General features: G+C 35.8%; 1 protein-coding gene across 5 annotated transcripts in view; it reads left to right on the top strand.

The window, feature by feature from the left end:
* Positions 1-19548, top strand: part of IPO11 (importin 11) — an 82329-nt gene that overhangs the window by 31751 nt on the left and 31030 nt on the right. For all 5 annotated transcript variants that reach the window (XM_048291702.1, XM_048291704.1, XM_048291703.1 and 2 more), the window contains 10 exons: positions 3637-3763; positions 5460-5493; positions 5651-5691; positions 6753-6869; positions 8252-8365; positions 9559-9674; positions 11140-11216; positions 16133-16212; positions 16809-16889; positions 19230-19325. In XM_048291702.1, coding sequence (XP_048147659.1) covers positions 3637-3763; positions 5460-5493; positions 5651-5691; positions 6753-6869; positions 8252-8365; positions 9559-9674; positions 11140-11216; positions 16133-16212; positions 16809-16889; positions 19230-19325 — 883 coding nt within the window. The remainder of the gene's footprint in view (positions 1-3636; positions 3764-5459; positions 5494-5650; positions 5692-6752; positions 6870-8251; positions 8366-9558; positions 9675-11139; positions 11217-16132; positions 16213-16808; positions 16890-19229; positions 19326-19548) is intronic.

Raw genomic sequence — 19548 nt, 5'->3', positions numbered from 1 at the left:
TAAATTACTGTGTGGTGGATACTTCCAGGGTTCTGTAAAAGTACATTGTCTGTCTTCTTGCATACATTAGAGTTGACAAAACCTTCTAAGGATAACCACCTTCTCTCATTTAAAGAAATGAGACCTCCGGAGACCCTAGAGTCCTCTAGGCAGCAAGTCCAACTGAAATCTGTGGAAATAGTCCCTATAAAACTGTAGTTTTATAAAATAGCGATTCATTCTTCTCTTTTAGTTTAAATACAAGCCCTCTGTAATTCTGTTCTGTTAATTTTGCTGCAATAAATAGGGGAAATAAGGATTTGGGTTGTGTTGTAAAGAGTGAATGATTGCGGGCTTGTTCTACATGAAGAGTTTTTTACAGTCCATCTGCTGTGGTGTTTCCTTCTCACCAAGGTCACCCTCACTTGGATGGCCTTCACATGAGTACCTCTTATTTAGCGAATATCATGGGGTACTTTGAAAGATCATTTTTGGCATCTCAGTACAGACTGAGCTGTCGCTCTTTGTAGCTATCTGGAAGACACTGTTCCTCCCTTTTCCTCAAACTCACTCTTTCCCCAGGGGAAGGACAGTGACCACTATTGTGCATGCTGATCCTTATCAGACAAGTTCAAATCAGCCAGTGACTCTAAATAAGTATGTCCTGTTTTTCTCAGCACAGTTATTAGCGCTGACCCGAATGTCCTTTGAAGACTGTAACTATGTTTTTCTTCTATATTTGCAGTTCATCTTACCAGTGACAATCTTTATGTGAAACATCAACTAATTTGTTTCCTTATACCCTTAGGAGCTACTATAAATTGTAAATTATTTCTGTAATGGGTCACTAGTCAGCTCTTTTATTTCCAAATGCTCTATTTACATAGAGAGTTCGTGTAGAGTGGAAGATCCTGTTAAAATATTAAAATGCTTCCTTTCACTACAGTATACTTTTAAAAAAATTAATTACTTACTTTTGGATGTATAACCTTATGTTAGTGTCAAAGAATGATTGCCACAGTTGTTTACCTGCTGTCTCCTAATGCTTTTATTCTTTTTCTCATTAGACTATTTTTTAAACTAAGATTTCACTTACTATTTACAAGTGGCCAAGTATTCTAATGGTTAAGCTAAATGTCAGAAGAGCAGGAAAAAATGGGAGATCTTGTATAAGATTGTTCATTTGCTGTTGTGCTCCACCAGAAGCAGTCTCTAAATAAAGCTGCCATGAACTTTGCAGCACATGCTGGCTAAGGCATTTTTATGCTATTCACCCATATGGCATAAGTAAAACTTACTTTGTGTTGTGACAAGTTTTGTGTTGTTGATACAGTTATATTACAGTTCAGAAAGAGAGCTGGTATAACCATTTGGTTGGCATTTGCGATATCCCAGGATGAAATTCCTGTGGGGCAGAAGCTTGTAGCAGAAATTGTCTGGAATTTTGAAGCCCTTTTTGCTTGAACTGCTTTTAATTGCTTCATCATTGGAGACCACCATGGCAATAAGGGGAGGCAGTGGTTTGAATGGAGTGCTGCTTTACCAGCAGCTTTGGAATACGTATGCAGTTCAGATAGAGTGGGTTGAAGGGTATTACCTGCTGTCCCACAGAATGTCCCATGGTGACTCATGCTTGTTCAAGAACTAGTTGATGTTTGGAAGCACAAACCTGTCTGTTGTCAGCAATGAGCGTGGAGTTTGCAGTGTTTTGTTTTCTTTGAATGTTTCATTACCTGTTGATAGTAAACCCATCAACCATGACCACAGCAGTAGAAGAAATATGGAATTAATAAAAAAAAATTCTAAAAGATTTTTAGAAACAGTGCATTGCCAAATTTATAGCTTGCCGTGATCCTTAGTTTAGTACTGATTAATGAGAAACTTTTCCTTAATATGAAAGTAGTTTACTGAATACATTCTTTTTTGTGGTAACTCATTTGTAAAGCAGCATTTTCTGCTGAGAGACAAAGTAAAATAGTTTTGACTTGAATGTCTTATGCAGTCCAGACTGCCTTATTCTGGAATATGGTCACTTTTCCCATGTGAGCTTTAGGTCCACCAGGCTTAGTGGTAGACCTGTGTTTAGTCAGTGTGTGCTCTTTCTGTGAAAGCTAATGTTCTGAGGCAAGCTTTTCCCAGAAATAGTGAATGTAGAAAAAGTAGGACCTCAAAAATGAGCACCTATGAGCAGAAGAGTTCCTAGAAACTTAAGTATTAAAAAGCAAACCCACAACCCCCCCCCCCCCCCAACAAAAAATCTCAACCCAGACAAAACCCAAACACAGACCTACCCCAAAAAATCTCAAAAACATTTTGTATTTTCTCTATCATGGAGACAGAGAGAGAAATAATATAGAGATGCAGGTAGGACGTATGGATCGCACAATAGATACCAGCAGACCTGAAAATCTTTGCTGTCAGCAGACAGTTATGTACTTAGATCATGTCATTTATAACTTTTATTTGATAGTGGTTTGAAAACTGTCCAACTCCAATCTCAAGAAAATCACTTAGTTTTTTTAATACTCTGATGTTTACGAGTTTGTGTGTCAGATACAGGCCTTCTAAGAGTAGAAAAAGTTGTATCATCACAGCTTCTTGAACAAATCAAAGGATTTGTTAATGAGGCAATGTCTTGTGTAAGTCATGCTTCAGCATGCGTTATTGATGTTTTACTGCCACTCAGTAAACATTGAGCAACCCTGGATGTTATTCCTTGTTAGATTAGTGTTCCAGTCTAATGAATTGCTTTATATATGCTATTTCCACAACTTTCATGTTCTCTGAAGATGTTCTCTGTTTATAGTCTCATAGTTATGGGAATGTTTAATAAAACATACTTACTAAATGTAGAGAAATGTCAACTTCAGTTTATGTGGCATCTTGATGGCTAACAAGACATTCAAATGAATCAAATGAAAAATACATTTACAGTAACAATATATTAGTTAAAATTCTATAAATATGGTTCATCTTTCTTAACTTCACATATCTGCAAGTTAAACATATAAATCTGAGTTATTTGATCATTGGGGAAAAATAGCAGCTCTGTGAAATGTTTTTCTCAATCATTGTTCTGGTTTGTTCTTTCCATTGACTCTAAAGTTGTTTGATTTGTGCCCTTGTCATGGCAGTAGTGCAAGATTAGGTAATGTCTGTTCTTAGAATAGTTTTAGACTGATGAAGTGAACTACTCTGACAGTTGCTGTAGTGCAGTCCTTAAGTTTGCATTTTTAAATTGTATCTGACTTAAAATTTTTGAGCATAAATAGAATGTCAAGGGAATTGCTGGGAACTATAGTGAAAGCAGTAGATACCATGATTGCCATAATAAATTTAACATTTATTTTTATTTTTTTTAAATTGGTGTGCTGTATGCAGAATGAACTGTATCTTTAGGGAGACATTCAAGATGCAGTCATTTAGGATGAAAATTATCTTTTTCAGACTAAGTTGGCTTTTCCTGAGCCCTTCTTGTGAAGAATTTTAATGGAAAAGGTTTTTGCTCTGAAGTTGATCTGACAAACTAAGTCTTTTAATTGTTTTGGGCAATAATATTTGCATCATGATTCTTGGATATCTTTTTCATCAAAATATTCTATTATAACTAGTGCAATGAGTTCACGAGTGCAATTTTTTTTCCTCCTACTTTTAAAGGTATAAACCAATACGCCGACGAGTAATATGGCTGATTGGACAGTGGATTTCTGTAAAATTCAAATCAGACTTGAGACCTGTTTTATATGAAGCAATTTGTAACTTGCTTCAAGACCATGACTTAGTGGTAAGTATAAATAACTAATCTTTTGGATTACACATTTGTTGTAATCACAGATGAAACAGAAATACCTTACTTTGTGTAAACTTGATTGAGAATTTCATATCATCATGCCTTAAAGTCTGTTGTGTCTTGCAAAAGATTAACCATTGGGAAGATGTGGTGATGTTTAATTGTGGAGATACTGAACAGTAATGTCAAAGACATTAAATGAGCCCTGAAGATGTTCAGTCAAGTGATGACTTTGGTGAGAAAATGAGTTCTGAGAACAACAATCTGTTTTTGTAGGAATAAAATTATTGAATATCTTGCAGTAGTTTATAAATTAATGGATACTTTATGTAGTTAGAACAGAGTTATTCTGTGACTAGTCCCTTCACTATACAGCATTGATTGAGTGAGTTTGCAGATGACACCAAGCTGGGTGGGAGTGCTGATCTGCTGGAGGGCAGGAAGGCTCTGCAGAGGGATCTGGACAGGCTGGATCATGGGCTGAGGCCAGTGGTGTGAGATTCAACAAGGCCCAGTGCCAGGTCCTGCTCTTGGGTCACAACAACCCCAGGCAGTGCCACAGGCTGCGGATGCAGCTGAGGGAGCTGGGGTTGTTTTGTCTCGAGTAAAGGAGGCTCAGGGCAGACCTTATCACTCTACACCTGCCTGAAAGGAGGCTGTAGCCAGGTGGGGGTCAGTCTCTTCTCCCAGGCAACCATTGACAGGACAAGGAGAATTGGCCTCAAGCTGCATCGAGGGAGGTTCAGGTTGGACATTAGGAAAAATTTCTTCACTGAAAGAGTTGTCAGGCATTGGAAGAGGTGGATTCACCTGGAAATGTTTCAGTAATGTGTGGATATGGCAGTTAGGAACATGGTTTAGTGATGGTGGTGCTGGTTTGACGGTTGGACTAGATGATCCTGAAGGTCTTTTGCATCTGTAACAATTCTGTGATTCTATGGTTATTTAGGCATTAAAATTACTTGCTAGCAGGATATGATAAAAGGCATTGGTTGCTAAATTGCTTGAGTACAAGTCTGTGGTTTTAAGCTACAACTTCAGTTTGCCAACAGGTGAGATGAAGTTGAGATGCTGGTTTTGCTGTTGTTTATTTTGTTTTTATTTCTGAACAAACAGGGTTAGCAGCCCACAAAAAAACCCAAAAAATAAACTTTGCTAGTTTGGTAGGTATGTATTAGTTAGTAATTGCCAGTCATAACAATAATTTCTGTGATTCCAGACAGCTGTAGCAGAGTAGATTGTGTTTCTGTGTCAGATGTTTTTACTGAATGCTTTCTAAGGCATTTCTAAGCATCTACAGGAAGAACAGTGTAATTTGCTGAGTTTATTTGATTCTGTGCTTCTTGGTTGACAGCAAGCCATGAGATAATTCCAAGTTAAACTCCTCTATTGCAAGAGTTTTATCACAGTCTAGATAGATATCTTTGTGTTTAATTACTTCTTGTCCTTGAAGGTTTTGCCTGAGTAGGTTTTTCAATTTCTACCACTTTAGCAATGACAAATAAAATGTAAAGGGTACTAAAATAAAAGTGAATGAAAATGAACTAACTGCATTTCTTAGAGGATGATAGGACACAGAGAATGATTCAATTCCAAAAACATCAACTGATTTGATATTGTCAGATACTGTGTGGATAATCAAAATGCTTAATGGATGTATGCATGATGCTTCTTGACTTTTGTCTTTCAGGTCCGTATTGAGACAGCTACGACGCTGAAGTTAAATATCCTTATTTGAAAAGCTGTTTGATTAGTTCTTAATTCTGAGTTACTGAAAAACAGTTTTAAACTTACTACCAAATTCTTCACATTATATTTTTGCTCATTTGAGTCTTGGTATCCATCTGCAATCCGTATTATTTTTCCTTAATGTTTATTTACCTGTAGATGACTTTGAGTTCAGAACTGACCAGTTCTTACCAGTAAGAACATTTATATATTCTGAAGAGTTGATAAATCCATAGAGAAAAGCAGGAAAAAATACTTTCCCGTTTCATTTTGAGCTACACTGTCTAGTAATTGATGTGTGTGCATGTTTATATTGTATGTTCACTCTTCATAGACCAAAATATATACTCGTACTGCTGCTGTTAAGGTTGCTAATGTGTAGATACAAAGTTCAGAACATTTTAATACTATGGCTGTTACAACTTCATAGCAGTGGGTTTAGTACTCTATACTGGGTGTTGCCAGATAGTAAGTTTCTTTATGATAAGAAAATATTAAAACTGTATCTAACAAACACATCTCCACACCACTGTGGCTTTCCACATGCCCATTTCATGCAGTTCTTTCCAACCTGCTGCTTCTTAAAAATATTAAATACAAGTGTGTGGTTAAAGTAGTGCCTTAAAAAGGCGCTACTTTCTGGTTCTCCTGTATTTGTGTTCTTTACTGTGGTCATTACTGTTGTCATTAAGTAAACAGTGAAAAGAGATAAATAGATCAAAGTTTTATTTTCATCACTCAAATTTAGTTTTTTCTTATTTTATTATGACTTCCATGTTAATTTCAACTTGCTTGAGAACAAAGAAAACAAAAATGCAGAGTGCATGTAGACTGTAAACACTGGGATTTTTTTAACATGTCTTTTTCAGTTCAATATTTAACTTTTATCTACTGCCCCAAAAGCTGGAAGACTGTACCTTTGCGTTGACTCCAACAAAGTGCTCCTTCTGGAGAGACAGCCAATTTTACCTGTGAAATCATGTTTACACTTATCAAAACACGAAAGTCGTATACGTTCAAACTGATCGTGTTCGAACTGTTGTGTAAGAGCATATCTGAATATTTTTGCCTTGCTTAGGCAGTGACTGGCTAATGTGCTTTTTTCCAAGTGAAAGAGTAACATTTTGCATGCTTTGTAAGTGTTTTTCAAAGTTTATGGATGTCGTAGAGTTTTAAGGATACAGGAAAATTACAAGTTAATGTCACCAGTTGTATTTTTGATGGTCTAATCTGCACTTCTTTATTTTTCTTTTAGTACCTAGAGTCCATGTTTACACTGCTCTTTCAGCTGCTTCAGGAAGTAACACAGTGTGACACCAAAATGCATGTTCTTCATGTTCTGTCTTGTGTGATTGAAAGAGTCAATATGCAGGTATTTAAATATATATTTCAGTTTTAGCTTTGTCCTAAGAACACAGAGGAGAACTTGATGTGGAAGGAAAATGTCATCAATTAATAGACTGGTTATTGTTGTCAGAGATGCCTGCAGGGTTGGCATTACTTGGTTCTCTTTTCAAGTCTCATTTATCTTTCATGTAAAATGTTAACTTACTTTTCCTAAGTTACTATGTATTTTTTGTATTGAATCAGCTTTTGGAGTACAGAAGGATTTTCACATCTTGTGGCATTTCTTGTAATTTTATTTATTTATTTGTGATTTATTTTAATTGTCTCATATCTGAACTAATATTTTAATCTATCTTACATATTAAAAAAGATGTGTTTTGGGAAAAATGCTTTGCACTCCTGTGGAGTGTACAGTTAAATTTGTAATTTCTTGTTAGTACTGGTCTGGGTCAGAGTTGCCTCTACAGCACTCTCCTTAACTGCATGATAGGTTTCAAATTCACATTATGAAAATTCAGTACTTTAGTGTTAAAGTATGTGCTTCAGCTTTTACATAAAGAATTTGAAGATAGTTTTGCAGAATTAAACTGAATAGCTGACTGCTTTTGTCTCAGGTTTTGTTGTGGTGGGTTTGGTTTGTTTTTTTTTTTTCCAGTATTACTGTATTAAGGACAGAGATAATGCATGTTTTTGAGCTTATCCTTGTCTTTCTACAAATAATTCTGTCTGAGAGCCAGATGAAGCTTTCATAATTGTCCCTTGCAGGAAAAGTCAGCATGACAGCAGATTTCCCTGCAGTTTAGATCATCTAGAAGCAGCATTAAAGACAAGTTGAGAAAGAACCCTTGAATATGTTTAGGTTAATTACTAATTAAATACTTCAGAAGACAAATAGATTAACGTTTTAGTACTGAAGAGCATAATAATAAAAAATGTAGGCTAGGACAAATCTCTGGAAGTTACATAGTCTAAATCCTGCTCAAAGGATAGGTAACTTCAGAGGTTATTCAGCATTTTTTCTTTTTTTTTTTTTTTTTGGTTTTACTGGGACTGTTGTTTCTGGTCTTAAAGTGTGATGTTGTTTAAGAATCCTGTCTAAGTGAAGAATGTATTAATATGAAAATATCTCTGCGTATCAAGTTTTAGATATTTTTAGTGTCCTATTTACTACATAAGCTTGATTGCCATGCACAAATGTCACCATAAGTAATATGTTCTTTTCAAAGTACTCTGTAGTCAGAAGTTAATTCAGTCACAAAGTAAAGAATATGGTGTTTTAGTAAGATTTAAGCAAACTGTATTTCTTCTGTGACAAAAGCAGCTCCTACATTTTTCAAAAACTATGCTTGGGATAAATTATTATTCTTGTTTCGCAACTAAGAAACCAATTTGTATTCTGAACTTTAGATACGACCATATGTAGGATGTTTGGTTCAGTATTTACCACTCCTTTGGAAGCAGAGTGAGGAGCACAATATGCTACGATGTGCCATTCTAACCACCCTAATCCATCTCATCCAGGTAAGGAATCAGTCACATAAAAGTTGTCAGTATCTGCTACAGTTCTTTCTTGATGATAAAACAGTATGCGGCTATATTGCCTGCAGAATCCATGCTATTAACTACCTCTTTAATACGGATTCTGTGCCACCCAACCTTTCCAACCCCTGCTGCATGTCAAAGAAGATATAGTAGGACTAGCAGAGACCAAGAGAAGTGCTCCTAGGACAGTGTCTGTAAAGGAACAGACTTAATATGGGTGCAGTCTTGATATTGTGGAAATGCATGACCTAAGAGGATAGTATTGTAGAGGTTAACAGCGGAGAGAAAATGAACGGGAAATGACAAGTATTATTATAAAAGGAGAAATAAAAGTTCTTTAAAAAGTGGCATAACTTTAAGTGAAGAGGAAACACGTTTTTACCATAAACAAATTGTGGAAATTCTTGTTTCTGTCCCCTGTGGAGCCTGAAATATCAGTATTTTTTTACTAAAGGTTTATCTCTTGGTCTAGGTAGACACAAAAAGATGAGGCAAATTTATAGAAGAATCTTTTTCTTTTAAGGCATGTTTCTTTAAGTAAGTAGATAAATCCACAGAGAAGCTGCAACTTAGAAACATCAAATAATTTAAAATTTTCCATTATCAAAATACAGGAATTATGCAAATTCAGCATTCCACTAGCCTCAGTTCTCTTAAGCAGTAATATTACAGTATTTTGTAATGCTGTTCAGTAATTGGCAGTAGTTCCCAATTTACTCTTCATTGTTCAGAAGTCTCATGGATCATTTAAAAACTAAATCACTGTCATAAGTCTGTGAATCTTTGTGTAGCTATAAAAACAAACACTTCTCCTGATTATTAGAATATGTAAACTATTTTGTAAATGATAAGAACCAAAGAGTAATTACTTTCTTGATCTGTAAAACATTCAGCTTTTAGTCACTTGGTATTTGTTAGACTTGTGACTCTTCGAAGAGAGAATGTTTTTAGGAATGTATGTTTATCATTTTTTCTTGCAGACTATTGATAAATACGCTTAGGAATAACAGACTATTTTATTGTTGTACGAAATGGAAGCAAGTTCAACCTCTGATTTCTTGAATGCATGTTTACGAGTGGATATAACAGCATTGTAGATCTTTTCCATGCTGATTTTGAAATGCTTGATTTAAGGTTTTTTACATACTTTATATTTCTTACTTATTTTGTAGGGACTGGGAGCAGACAGCAAAAATCTTTATCCCTTTCTACTTCCAGTTATCCAACTGAGTACAGATGTTTCTCAGCCTCCACATGTCTATCTTCTGGAAGATGGTTTAGAGCTGTGGTAAGAATGTTTTCTATCTGATTCTAGTTTTGAAACAGTTATTTTTGTATCCCCAGAAGAAAAAATTGTCAAAAGCTTTGAATATTAAAACTGATATATTCTTGTTACCTTACCTTGACATCACCTGTATCACGCCTTTTCTCAGAAGACAGGAGATTAGGAAATTTATATACTCAGCTATTTTTAGTTGTGTTTCCTTTATAATTAATTTTCAGGCAGTTGATACTGAAGATACCATTCTGTAGTGATAATGAACAGCAAGACAAAAAGTCTAGATTCACTATAATGTGCGTGCTAAACTAACAATTTGGTGTGCTTGACTTCAGAAGAACAGTGAGCCAATGGATCTCAGAGCTAGTTACAGGAATTGTCAAAAGTACAAGGATAAAATGTAGAAGTTACCTTCTATATCTCAGACTATTTGGTGACTGAACATAAAATAAGAAGTGACAGTCTCCTCAGTTTGCCATGAGCCTGATTTATTTGTTTCTGGTGCAGCCGATGCTGCAAGAGGGGAGAACAGTTACCTGGACCTAAGTCAGCACATACTTCTGAAGAATTGGAATTCATAGTTTGTCTTAAAATAGTAAGCAATTCCTTTGATCTAAATTGTAGCAAATGAGATCTAAATTGTGAATTTCAATTACAAATACTTAACCTACAAATGATATGTTCTTATGTACAGCAAAACTGAAATTTATAATGCTGGTGGCAGCAAGTTAAAGTGCAAGAGCTTCTCAAAATTTAGGATAGGGGCCTTTTACATGTATCAGTTCAGAACCTTTATATATTCTTAGTAATACTGATCTTGAGGTTGCTCTTCTGATGTCTGTGCAGAAGAGTATTTTTAGATGTCCAAGAGCATCAGAGAAATCTGGATGGAGCTGGCAGAAACAGTTGAGACTCTAATGGCTTCTTCAGCCAAGAGCAGGAAAACAGCTATTCCACATGACCAGATATATTCTTTAAATATGGTAGTCCCATAAGATCTAGGAAAAAAACTGGAATTTGCTGCTGTGCCTTTAAATGCAAGCTTAATTTATAACTACTGTTTTCAAACCTCAGGAATTTTAAATTGTTATAAACAATTTCAGGCATAAAAAAACCCGTAAAAGTGTGAGCTGGTCTAGCACATCTTCTCCTTTGAGGTGTAGAACACAACATATGTTGTCCTTGCACCTTTCTACCCACCTTCTCTGAGTTCCTTGGCTGGCTACTTAGACTTTCTCACTGTTGCATTTCAGAGCTTATGTTGTCTTTATTTTCCTACCTTGGCAAGACCTGTGCGTATACTGATGAGCGTTTTGTAAGGACTATTGCTCTGCTTGAAGTATGCTTCTGGTAATTGTTACACGTTGTTGATAATATAGATGGTTTCTGGAAGTTAAAATGTTTACATCTGTCAAAATGATTGCTCAATGTTACTTGTACATCATCTGAAATATTTGGCTTAATCTGGTTGTAGGTTAGTAACTTTGGAGAATAGTCCATGTCTTACACCAGAACTCCTGAGAATATTTCAGAATATGTCTGCCCTTCTTGGTAAGTCTTTTACTAATAAAATTTCAGAGTTTTTTCCTGCTGCTTGTTGTTCATGCACTAAGCAATGCTCCTGTGGCTGCAAGTACTATGGGAGCTTGCAAAATTGTAACAAAAATACAGGAACAGGTTTCTATTGTCTGATTTTCTCCTCTTTTTTAATATTTATCATCTACTTACCCAGTTCTCTATTTTTTAATAAATTGGAGCTGCTGTACCCAAAAGATAAGACAAATTTCAGTTTATCATTTCAGAGGGTATTTTAAGAAGTTTCTGAACTTTAACACCAAATGTGCCAGGTGTTACTGATATTGATTATATGGGATACTTGCCTGATCTGTTTACAACCAATATGAAGTTATTAGCTTTTCCCTTATTCGGTTAATAACAATGTAGGATGTTTTCAAACTACCTAAATATGTCTATAAACATTTGGGTCAAGCACTAAAATTAAAAGCAGCGGTTTGTTGGCAAAATATAAACTTAATAATGAGAATTAAGATTCAGTGCTTAGGAAATACTGATATTTCAAGTGCTTTTGCTTCATAATTAAAAGGAGTATAAAAAGTCTGTAGTTTAATTTTATTATGTTAATATGTTTGTGTTTAGATCTTTAGCTGTGCTTTTGTAGGTTGCAAAGCTAATAGAGCAAACTGGTTAATTTTTTTAGGGAAATGTGGTCATAGAATTACAGAAGTTAGCCTTTAAATTGATAATTGTTTTCAGCACTTACTATTTTATTCTGACTAAAGGTTAGTAGAAAGTTACATCATGGTAGGTAGGTGCAAGGTGATGTCTTCTGTTATTTCTCCTTGTATACAGGATCTCTAATGACAAAACTGCTCCGTTAAGTAGTGGTTTTATAGTTAAATACTCCAGAGCTACCTCCAAAATTCTGTAGCTGCTGAGTACTTACTGTTGCCATCATCTGTAACTACACACCTACTGTTCCGCCTTCCTGTTGTGTGTCAGTCAGAGGTAGTATCTGCTACAGGAAGCATGCACTGCATGAATGGCTGTGATTTTCATAGTTTGTCACACTGCTAATCTGCTTGAGTCAAATTCAGAAATACTCTGTATTTGTGGTGTGTCTGTTGCTACAGATGTTTTCTCCCCAGTTCTCATGTGATACTTTTCAGAGTAGAGGTGAGTAGGAATGGCAACCTTGGCATACGCTGCTAACAAAAGGTGGAGGTATTCAGGAATATTCTATACTTGTAGTGACTTCCTTAATTTATGAGTGAATCCTGGAGAATAGTGATGCTCTCCTTTGGGAAAAAAACCCAATGTTTTTAAATAAATGTTATTTATTCTGAAAAATGAAAGCTGGTACAGCAAGCAGTACAGTTAACCTGGGTGGGCTTTCCTTAGGACAAGCCTTCAAACATGCTTATGTCAAAGGTTTTTTTATCAGGGTTGGGAGTGAGTGGCAAAAACACAGCAGCTGATGTGTAATCACAGAGTGATTTCGTCCTGTAGGCTTCTGTACTGCTTTATTTCCTGAGCATTTTTCTAAGAAACTTCTTTTCTGAGTGTTGAGTTCGTCAAAAATTTTGATTGCTGTAGACCAAAATGATTTTTTTCCCGGCACATTTTGCCAGGAAGTGGAAACCATTCTGATATGCCCTTTGCCTACAAATTCTGTCTGTTGACATCAGGAGAATCTGACTAGACAGCCTCCACATAACACAGCCATGGTATTGTGATGCTTAAATAGAGCTGGAATTTTGGATTAGTGCTAACCTTATTTTAAAACATGGTAGTTAGAAAACCAGTATAATACTGCCCTCAAGCAGCTACTTAATTCACAATGCTTGAAAAAGAGATTCTTCACTTAAATCAAGTGCAACAGTACAGTTAAAGGTGTGGCATCTTGCAAAAGCAAATATATTGATCGGTGATGATCAACTGTGCTAGTTAATTAAGTAACTAGCACAGTTAATTAAATAACTGTTCAGTCTTAAACCGATAGCAGAGTTTTTCCAGTATACGAGTAGCAATACCCACCTGAAACTTCAGCACTTAAAGTCAGACTCTTCCTGTCCTTCTTAGCATGATGATGTAGCTGTCAGAACAAGGTGTTTTAACAGGGAAGTCAAAATTGCAAAGTCTTGTGTGACTTAACTGTCTGAGATAAGGCAAAAAAGATAATTTCTCAGAGACTGGTTTTCAATTCAGTCTGTAGTCATCAAAGTAAGAGTCAAAGGACACATAAGGTGAAGGGAAGTTCTAAATAGATAGTTACCATGCTTATGTCTTTTGAAGAAGGGTGGAGAAGTAGAGACAAGATGCTCCAGAAATTAGTTCTTGAAAATACAATGTAAGGAATGTTTACCTTCTGACCTTTGTTTTCTGAATTTATTTTTACTGAATGGAATTACTGTAATAGACCTTAATGTAATTATTTTTCTGGTATGTTTAACTTCTACATCAGCATGTAAGTCATTCAGAAAAAATGTCAGAGCTCAACGTGGATGAACTAGAAGAGCTGGAAGGCAGGGAGAGAATTCATTTGTGAGATTTTTGAACTGAAAGGGAAAAAGTATATAAATATTTCTAATTTTCCTTTTTTAACTAATCTGAAAATAATATGTAGTTTTTCCTTTCCAGATATAATTGTCCTTATGAAAACATCATTTTGTACGCATTTCAGGGTACTACTGCTGTTGGAAGTGGATGTCAGAGGAGTTATACAGATCAGTTAGATTTGCCTTCAGGAGCAGAATGTTGCATTTGATATGAAGGCTTGATTTCACTTGCATAAGTGACCGACCTTCAAAGATTATGGTGCTATCACTGATGTACAATCATTATTCACAGCATAATTGTCATACTTGATTTTCAGTTCAGCACTGCTGCTACTGTTTAAATTCTGTTGAAATGTAATTGCCCTACAGAGGGGTTGCAGAGTCTCTTTAATACACATCTTGCAATGTATTGAATAATGTGGAATGGAGAAGCATTTCTGCACTGAGGCTGCTTAAAATGGCAGCTGAATCTGATACAATTTCAGGTTGAGAATATTGTCGAAATCTAGACATACCTGTTCCAAGAAGCATCAGGTTTAATGTGCATGGGCTGTATTTTTAAAGGTACTGGCAAAAACCAGATTACTGGAACTGGACTAACTCCTCTGATCCAAAAAACCTGGCAAGAGAATTGATGTATAATTAACTTTTAAATGTAGTTAGTTGAACATGAGATCTTTCCAGAAAATTTTGGTAAACATTGAGCTACAGATGAGTGAGGGAAGTTCTGTCATTTCCATTGCATCTGTCTTACCTGTTTTTTCCTTTTGACCTGAAGTACAATTTTTGCTACACATACTTTATTACCTTTCATCAGTTATCACAGAATCACAGAACAGAAAGTTATGGAAAACTTAGTAGTACTTCATGTTTTTATGACCACTTATTTACAACTGGTCTACTTGCTTCAGTGTCTGAAACTTCAAATATGGTTGTGTGCAGTAAAGAAAAAACCACAAATGCAGACCTCTAAGGAGAACGCAGTGTGTAACTCTAATATGCTACTAAAGCTAAACTCATAGATATATTGGAATCTTTTGATGAGCGTATTGGATTGATAGGTGATATCTTTTCAAGTCAAGAGACATAAATACTCAAAATAAATAATAACAAGAAGTGACCTGTCTGAGTACTGACATATGAATGTACTCATGAACGCAAAGCTGTCCTATGGCCATGTCAAATGGAAGAACATTAGTTAATGTTCTTTTTGTTAGGTAGAACATAGAATGTTCTACCTAATGGGTGGGGAAAAAAAGAAAATCTGCTGAACCTCCCCAGAACTTTACAGATGTTATAATGGAAAAGCAGCCATGGTCATGGTATTCTGTTATCTGATACTTTTTATGGTAGAAGTTTTTATATATAAATATCACTAGGTGTAAGCCACACTTTCATACAGGCTGCTTTCATCTAAGCCACGGGAAACATACGAAGTCTTAGCCAGACACTGATTCTATCTGGTAAAGGAATTTTATTTAAAATTCATATAAAAGAGTTTTCCTGTTTCCTCACCATGATGATTTTATTAGATATTTTAAAGATGATGGAGCTGAGGTCCACTTCCTTTACCAAGAGTAGTTTGTCTCCCAAACTGGTTTTAAGAAAATTTATCCCTTTGATGTTTTTTGGTCTCTTTTGCCTTGTTTTTAGACAATATGGACTTTCTGCACTAGTATCAACATCCATGTGAAACTTTTGAAATTTTTCGTTTTGCTGTGACTTCTGCTTATACATGTTTCAGAGTGATTTTTTTTTTTTTTCTTAAACAGTCTTACAGGTAGCGCCTGAGGATATATCTTTTTTTCTCTCTTCAAGCTGCTACTGTACATCATCTTCTGTGTGTATGTGTCTCTGAGATGGGGATGCTCTCATCACTGAAATAATGGAGCTATGCCCTACAGCTCAGTGTTTGTCAGCTCAGTGCCATTTGATGTGGCATCTGGGTCAGACAAGGAGAACTGCAATCTTTATTTCATTCTTTCTGCTCAGCATTTACTGACTCAATGTAAGAGAGATCATTTATCAGTAATCGCAAGTCTCTAAAGTATGTGTTTCATTTATTCTGTCTTTAATGTCTTCTTACCCCCGGTATTACATCCAAAACCTGACTTTCGTTTGTTTGCTTTTTGTTTTTAATTATCATTGGCTTTTGAGGTCATAGGATTTCTTGTGCCTCCATTTGAGCACGAGAGCTGTTGTCATCCCACTTCTGTAACTGTCTCTGCAGGAAGAGGGAACCTGATTGGCGCTGGATCTAAGATCTTTTTTCTACTTGTTGGCATCTGGCACTATAAGCTGTGAGAGGAGAAATACTTTTAGAAGCAAATCATCTTGGTTATACTTCAGTTTGGTGATCAGGTTCTGAATTGTGATTTCTGTTTTTTCCAGAGCTGAGTTCAGAAAACCTCAAAAATTGCTTTAAGATCATCAATGCTTATATTTTCCTTTCATCATCTGAATTTTTGCAGGTATGTTACCATTATATAAAGATTCATATTACCACCTCAGTTCCTTACTGGCAAACTGGTTTTTCTCTCATCTTGGAACAAACCATACACACAAACATTTATAGTCTTATTCATTTATGGGTATACAAATACAGTGTTCTAATGTTAGCACTTTATGGTGCACAGTGGACGCTCAAATCAGATTTGAGAAATACTGTTATTTAGAATTAATGCTTTGCAGATTGATTTAGTAGTTTGGTATCTGAAAAGGTCCTGTGTTGGGTAATAACAGTTACTCTAATTATCCTACCAGATTAAAATTATGAGTATAGATTCTAGCGAGAGTTGAACTGGAGATATTATGCCTTGTTGTCACACCTTCTTCATTAGAAAAGTCTTTGAGATTGATTGTTTAAAAGTCCTGCAATGTTAAAAACTCAACAAAATGCTTAGATTAGATTTTAATTAGTTTAGGAATGATGAAAATTTTAGCAGATACAATCTTTGAAGAGAAACTGGGTCTTTGGACATATGTAAACTATAAGGAATTGAGTTTTTAAATACATACAAATATATAAAATGCTTGGCATAATACCTTCTTTTTTGTTTTATTTCAGATGTATGCTGCTGACTTATGCCGGTCATTTTGTGAGCTTTTGAAGGACATAACTACTGAAGGTCAAGTTCAGGTTTTAAAGGTGGAGTATAATGAAAATAATATCCAGATACTCAGCTCTGTACATGTAATATTTTCAAGTAGAATGTAGAGCATGTAGAGGAAACCAATGTATTTAGCAGAACTTGACATTGGAGTCAGTGGTGGTTTAACTATTTATTAAAGTCTGTGCATGTGTGTAGAGACCTAGTGAATATAGAGCAAACTTTTCCAATCTTTATTGAATGCTGTGTGTATGTGGTCTCCATGAAATTCCTTTGCGTCCCATACTTGCATTTGTACCTGACACAGAGTGCAAACAGTCTTTGTTTTGTTTGCCTTTGGCATAAGTTGCTGTTAGAGTAGCCAGAACTGCTTAAATGGAGTTGCTCAAGGTTTTTCAAAGTTATATTTTCATGTAGCCTTCTGATGGTGTTGTGGAACTCATAAGCTTTTGAAATATTAATAACAGTACTTTGAATGTGTCTTTTGAAGAATTTCAGGAAAAAAAGTTGGAATATACATTGAAAGACAACTGAGTAGTAGCTATAGTGTACTACTACTACTTACATTTCCAGTGGTTACACTAACAGGGGGCTCTGTGTTGCTTATGAAAACTTGGACTGGAATTCAATTAATTGTAAATGCAATGAAGGATATAAATAGGATCCCACCTGTCTCTTTGGTGGGTCACACAGCTGCTTGCAGAATCCAGGACAGAAAACAGCTGGTGAAGTTGATAGCCTTCCCTGTTTGTAGTTACTGTTGTGAGGAGCGTAAGGACTCTAGTTCTGAAACTTAAAATGTCAGTTCCAGGCTATCAATGGTATTATTTAAAGTCTATAGCTGGGCAAATGTTTTATGCAGCAGCTTTTAATCAGGTTTCTAAAATGGAATTATGCTGCTAATACAGAATCATTTATTCATTCACTTGGGTCTCAGTGTGGTCTTGCATTAACTGCAAGATTTGTCTAGTAAACTGAACAATTTCCTAGTATGCCCTCTTGATTCCAGAGGGATAAGTTTGTAAATATTTTTAGAAAAAGCAAAAGTTTTGTCAGGCTTCACTATGCTGATTTGTTAAACAAACAAAAAAATCATCTAAGATAAGCATTGGGAACAGAAACACCCAGGGGTGTTTTCTGTAATAGTTTCCTACAAACAGCTTTAGCTGGATTGAAAGTAGGCATTAGAACAGTAAATAAATTAATTAAGTTTAAAAATACTAATTTGGACTGATAAGACTATTTATTGCAAGATTGCTGGGGCCCGATGTGACTTGGTTTGCTAATTATCTGACACAGACAATAAAAGGTTTGAAAAGACTGTGCAAGGAACAAATGAGTTGGCCAAAACTTCCTGTACCCAGAAAGATGAGTGGGAGAAAAGTTATGTTTACCTCTGTATATAGTAAGCTTCTTTTATACCTCTGCATATTAAAGGTCTACAAAATTGAGAGGCACTGAAAAGGGTCAACTGCTTAACACTTTTCTCAAGGCAAAAAATAGAAATTAAATTAAATTAAACTAGTAGAAACAAGGTTCAAGAAGGAGAAAAAATATTTAGGAGAGATTGGACAAGAGCACAGAAGAGTCGGTCTTTGTGGAAATTCCTCTGAGGTGGAAGTCAGTGGAGACTAAGAATATTTGAGTGAGGTACCTTTATGACACCTTTATGTGCTTTATAAATACATCAGTGTTTTTATACATGTGTGGTCTCTGTCTTTTCCTGGAAGTAGGAGTGAGCAGCTCTCAGCCCATTATTCTCACAGCCTCTTCCCATCTCCATCTTGGTACGAGGGGAGAGTGCAAACATCTGGGCAAAAGGAAAACTGAAGAAGGCAGGAAACAAGTTATTTCAGGGAACAGCACATGGTGGGGGAAAGGAGCTGAAAAACAAAGAGTAAAGAGTTTATACATTGGGAACCAGAGCAGGGTACACAGAATAGCACCTCTGAGAGCACACCTGCAAAGAGCTGGTAGGTCCTAACCAGTGGTTTCTCAGAAAAGCGACAAGACAAAGCTATGGAAGTAAGCCCTGAACTGCTGGTACTTTGCCCTGTCAACCACCTCAGTCTGCTGCTTTTCCTGGAGCATGAACAAGGTCCCTTCTTCCAAACCATCTCATCAAGTTTGCCTGGGCTGTGGGGAGGCTTGTGGGGTGCTTGGCTAGATGGGTTTTATTGGCATGTCAGCTTTCACCATGTGTGTTTATGCAGATCAGGTTTGCAGAATACTAGAATATAGTTTCAGAAATCTGGGGTTTGCTGGTATTTAACAGTAAACATCCTATATATGTATATACCAGTACACATAGTTTTAAAGCTTCAGTTAACATTTATGAATGCACTTTACTAATTGTCTACTTTTCTTTTGTTCTTAAGGTTGTAGAAAATGTCTTAAAAGTCAACCCTGTGTTGGGTCCTCAAATGTTTCAACCCCTTCTGCCATCAGTATTCAGGGGGATTATAGATGGGGAGGTAAGAGTTGCTTTAACTACTCTCTACTTTTCCTTTTGAAAATGACATTTCCTTCCATTATCTGGCCCAGTCTTTTCATACTGATGTTGCATTTTCTCTTAAGAGCATCTGATAGATTTTTGACATCTATTTTAAAAGTCTGCCAAAGTAACACAGTAGCACAAGATAAAAACCAACATACCTGTCACTTGTTTTGTCATGTAGTGTTTATTTTAATAAAACA

Source organism: Corvus hawaiiensis, chromosome Z, assembly GCF_020740725.1.
Source record: "Corvus hawaiiensis isolate bCorHaw1 chromosome Z, bCorHaw1.pri.cur, whole genome shotgun sequence".
Classification (NCBI taxonomy): domain Eukaryota; kingdom Metazoa; phylum Chordata; class Aves; order Passeriformes; family Corvidae; genus Corvus; species Corvus hawaiiensis.
This window is presented reverse-complemented; position numbering and strand designations above follow the sequence as displayed.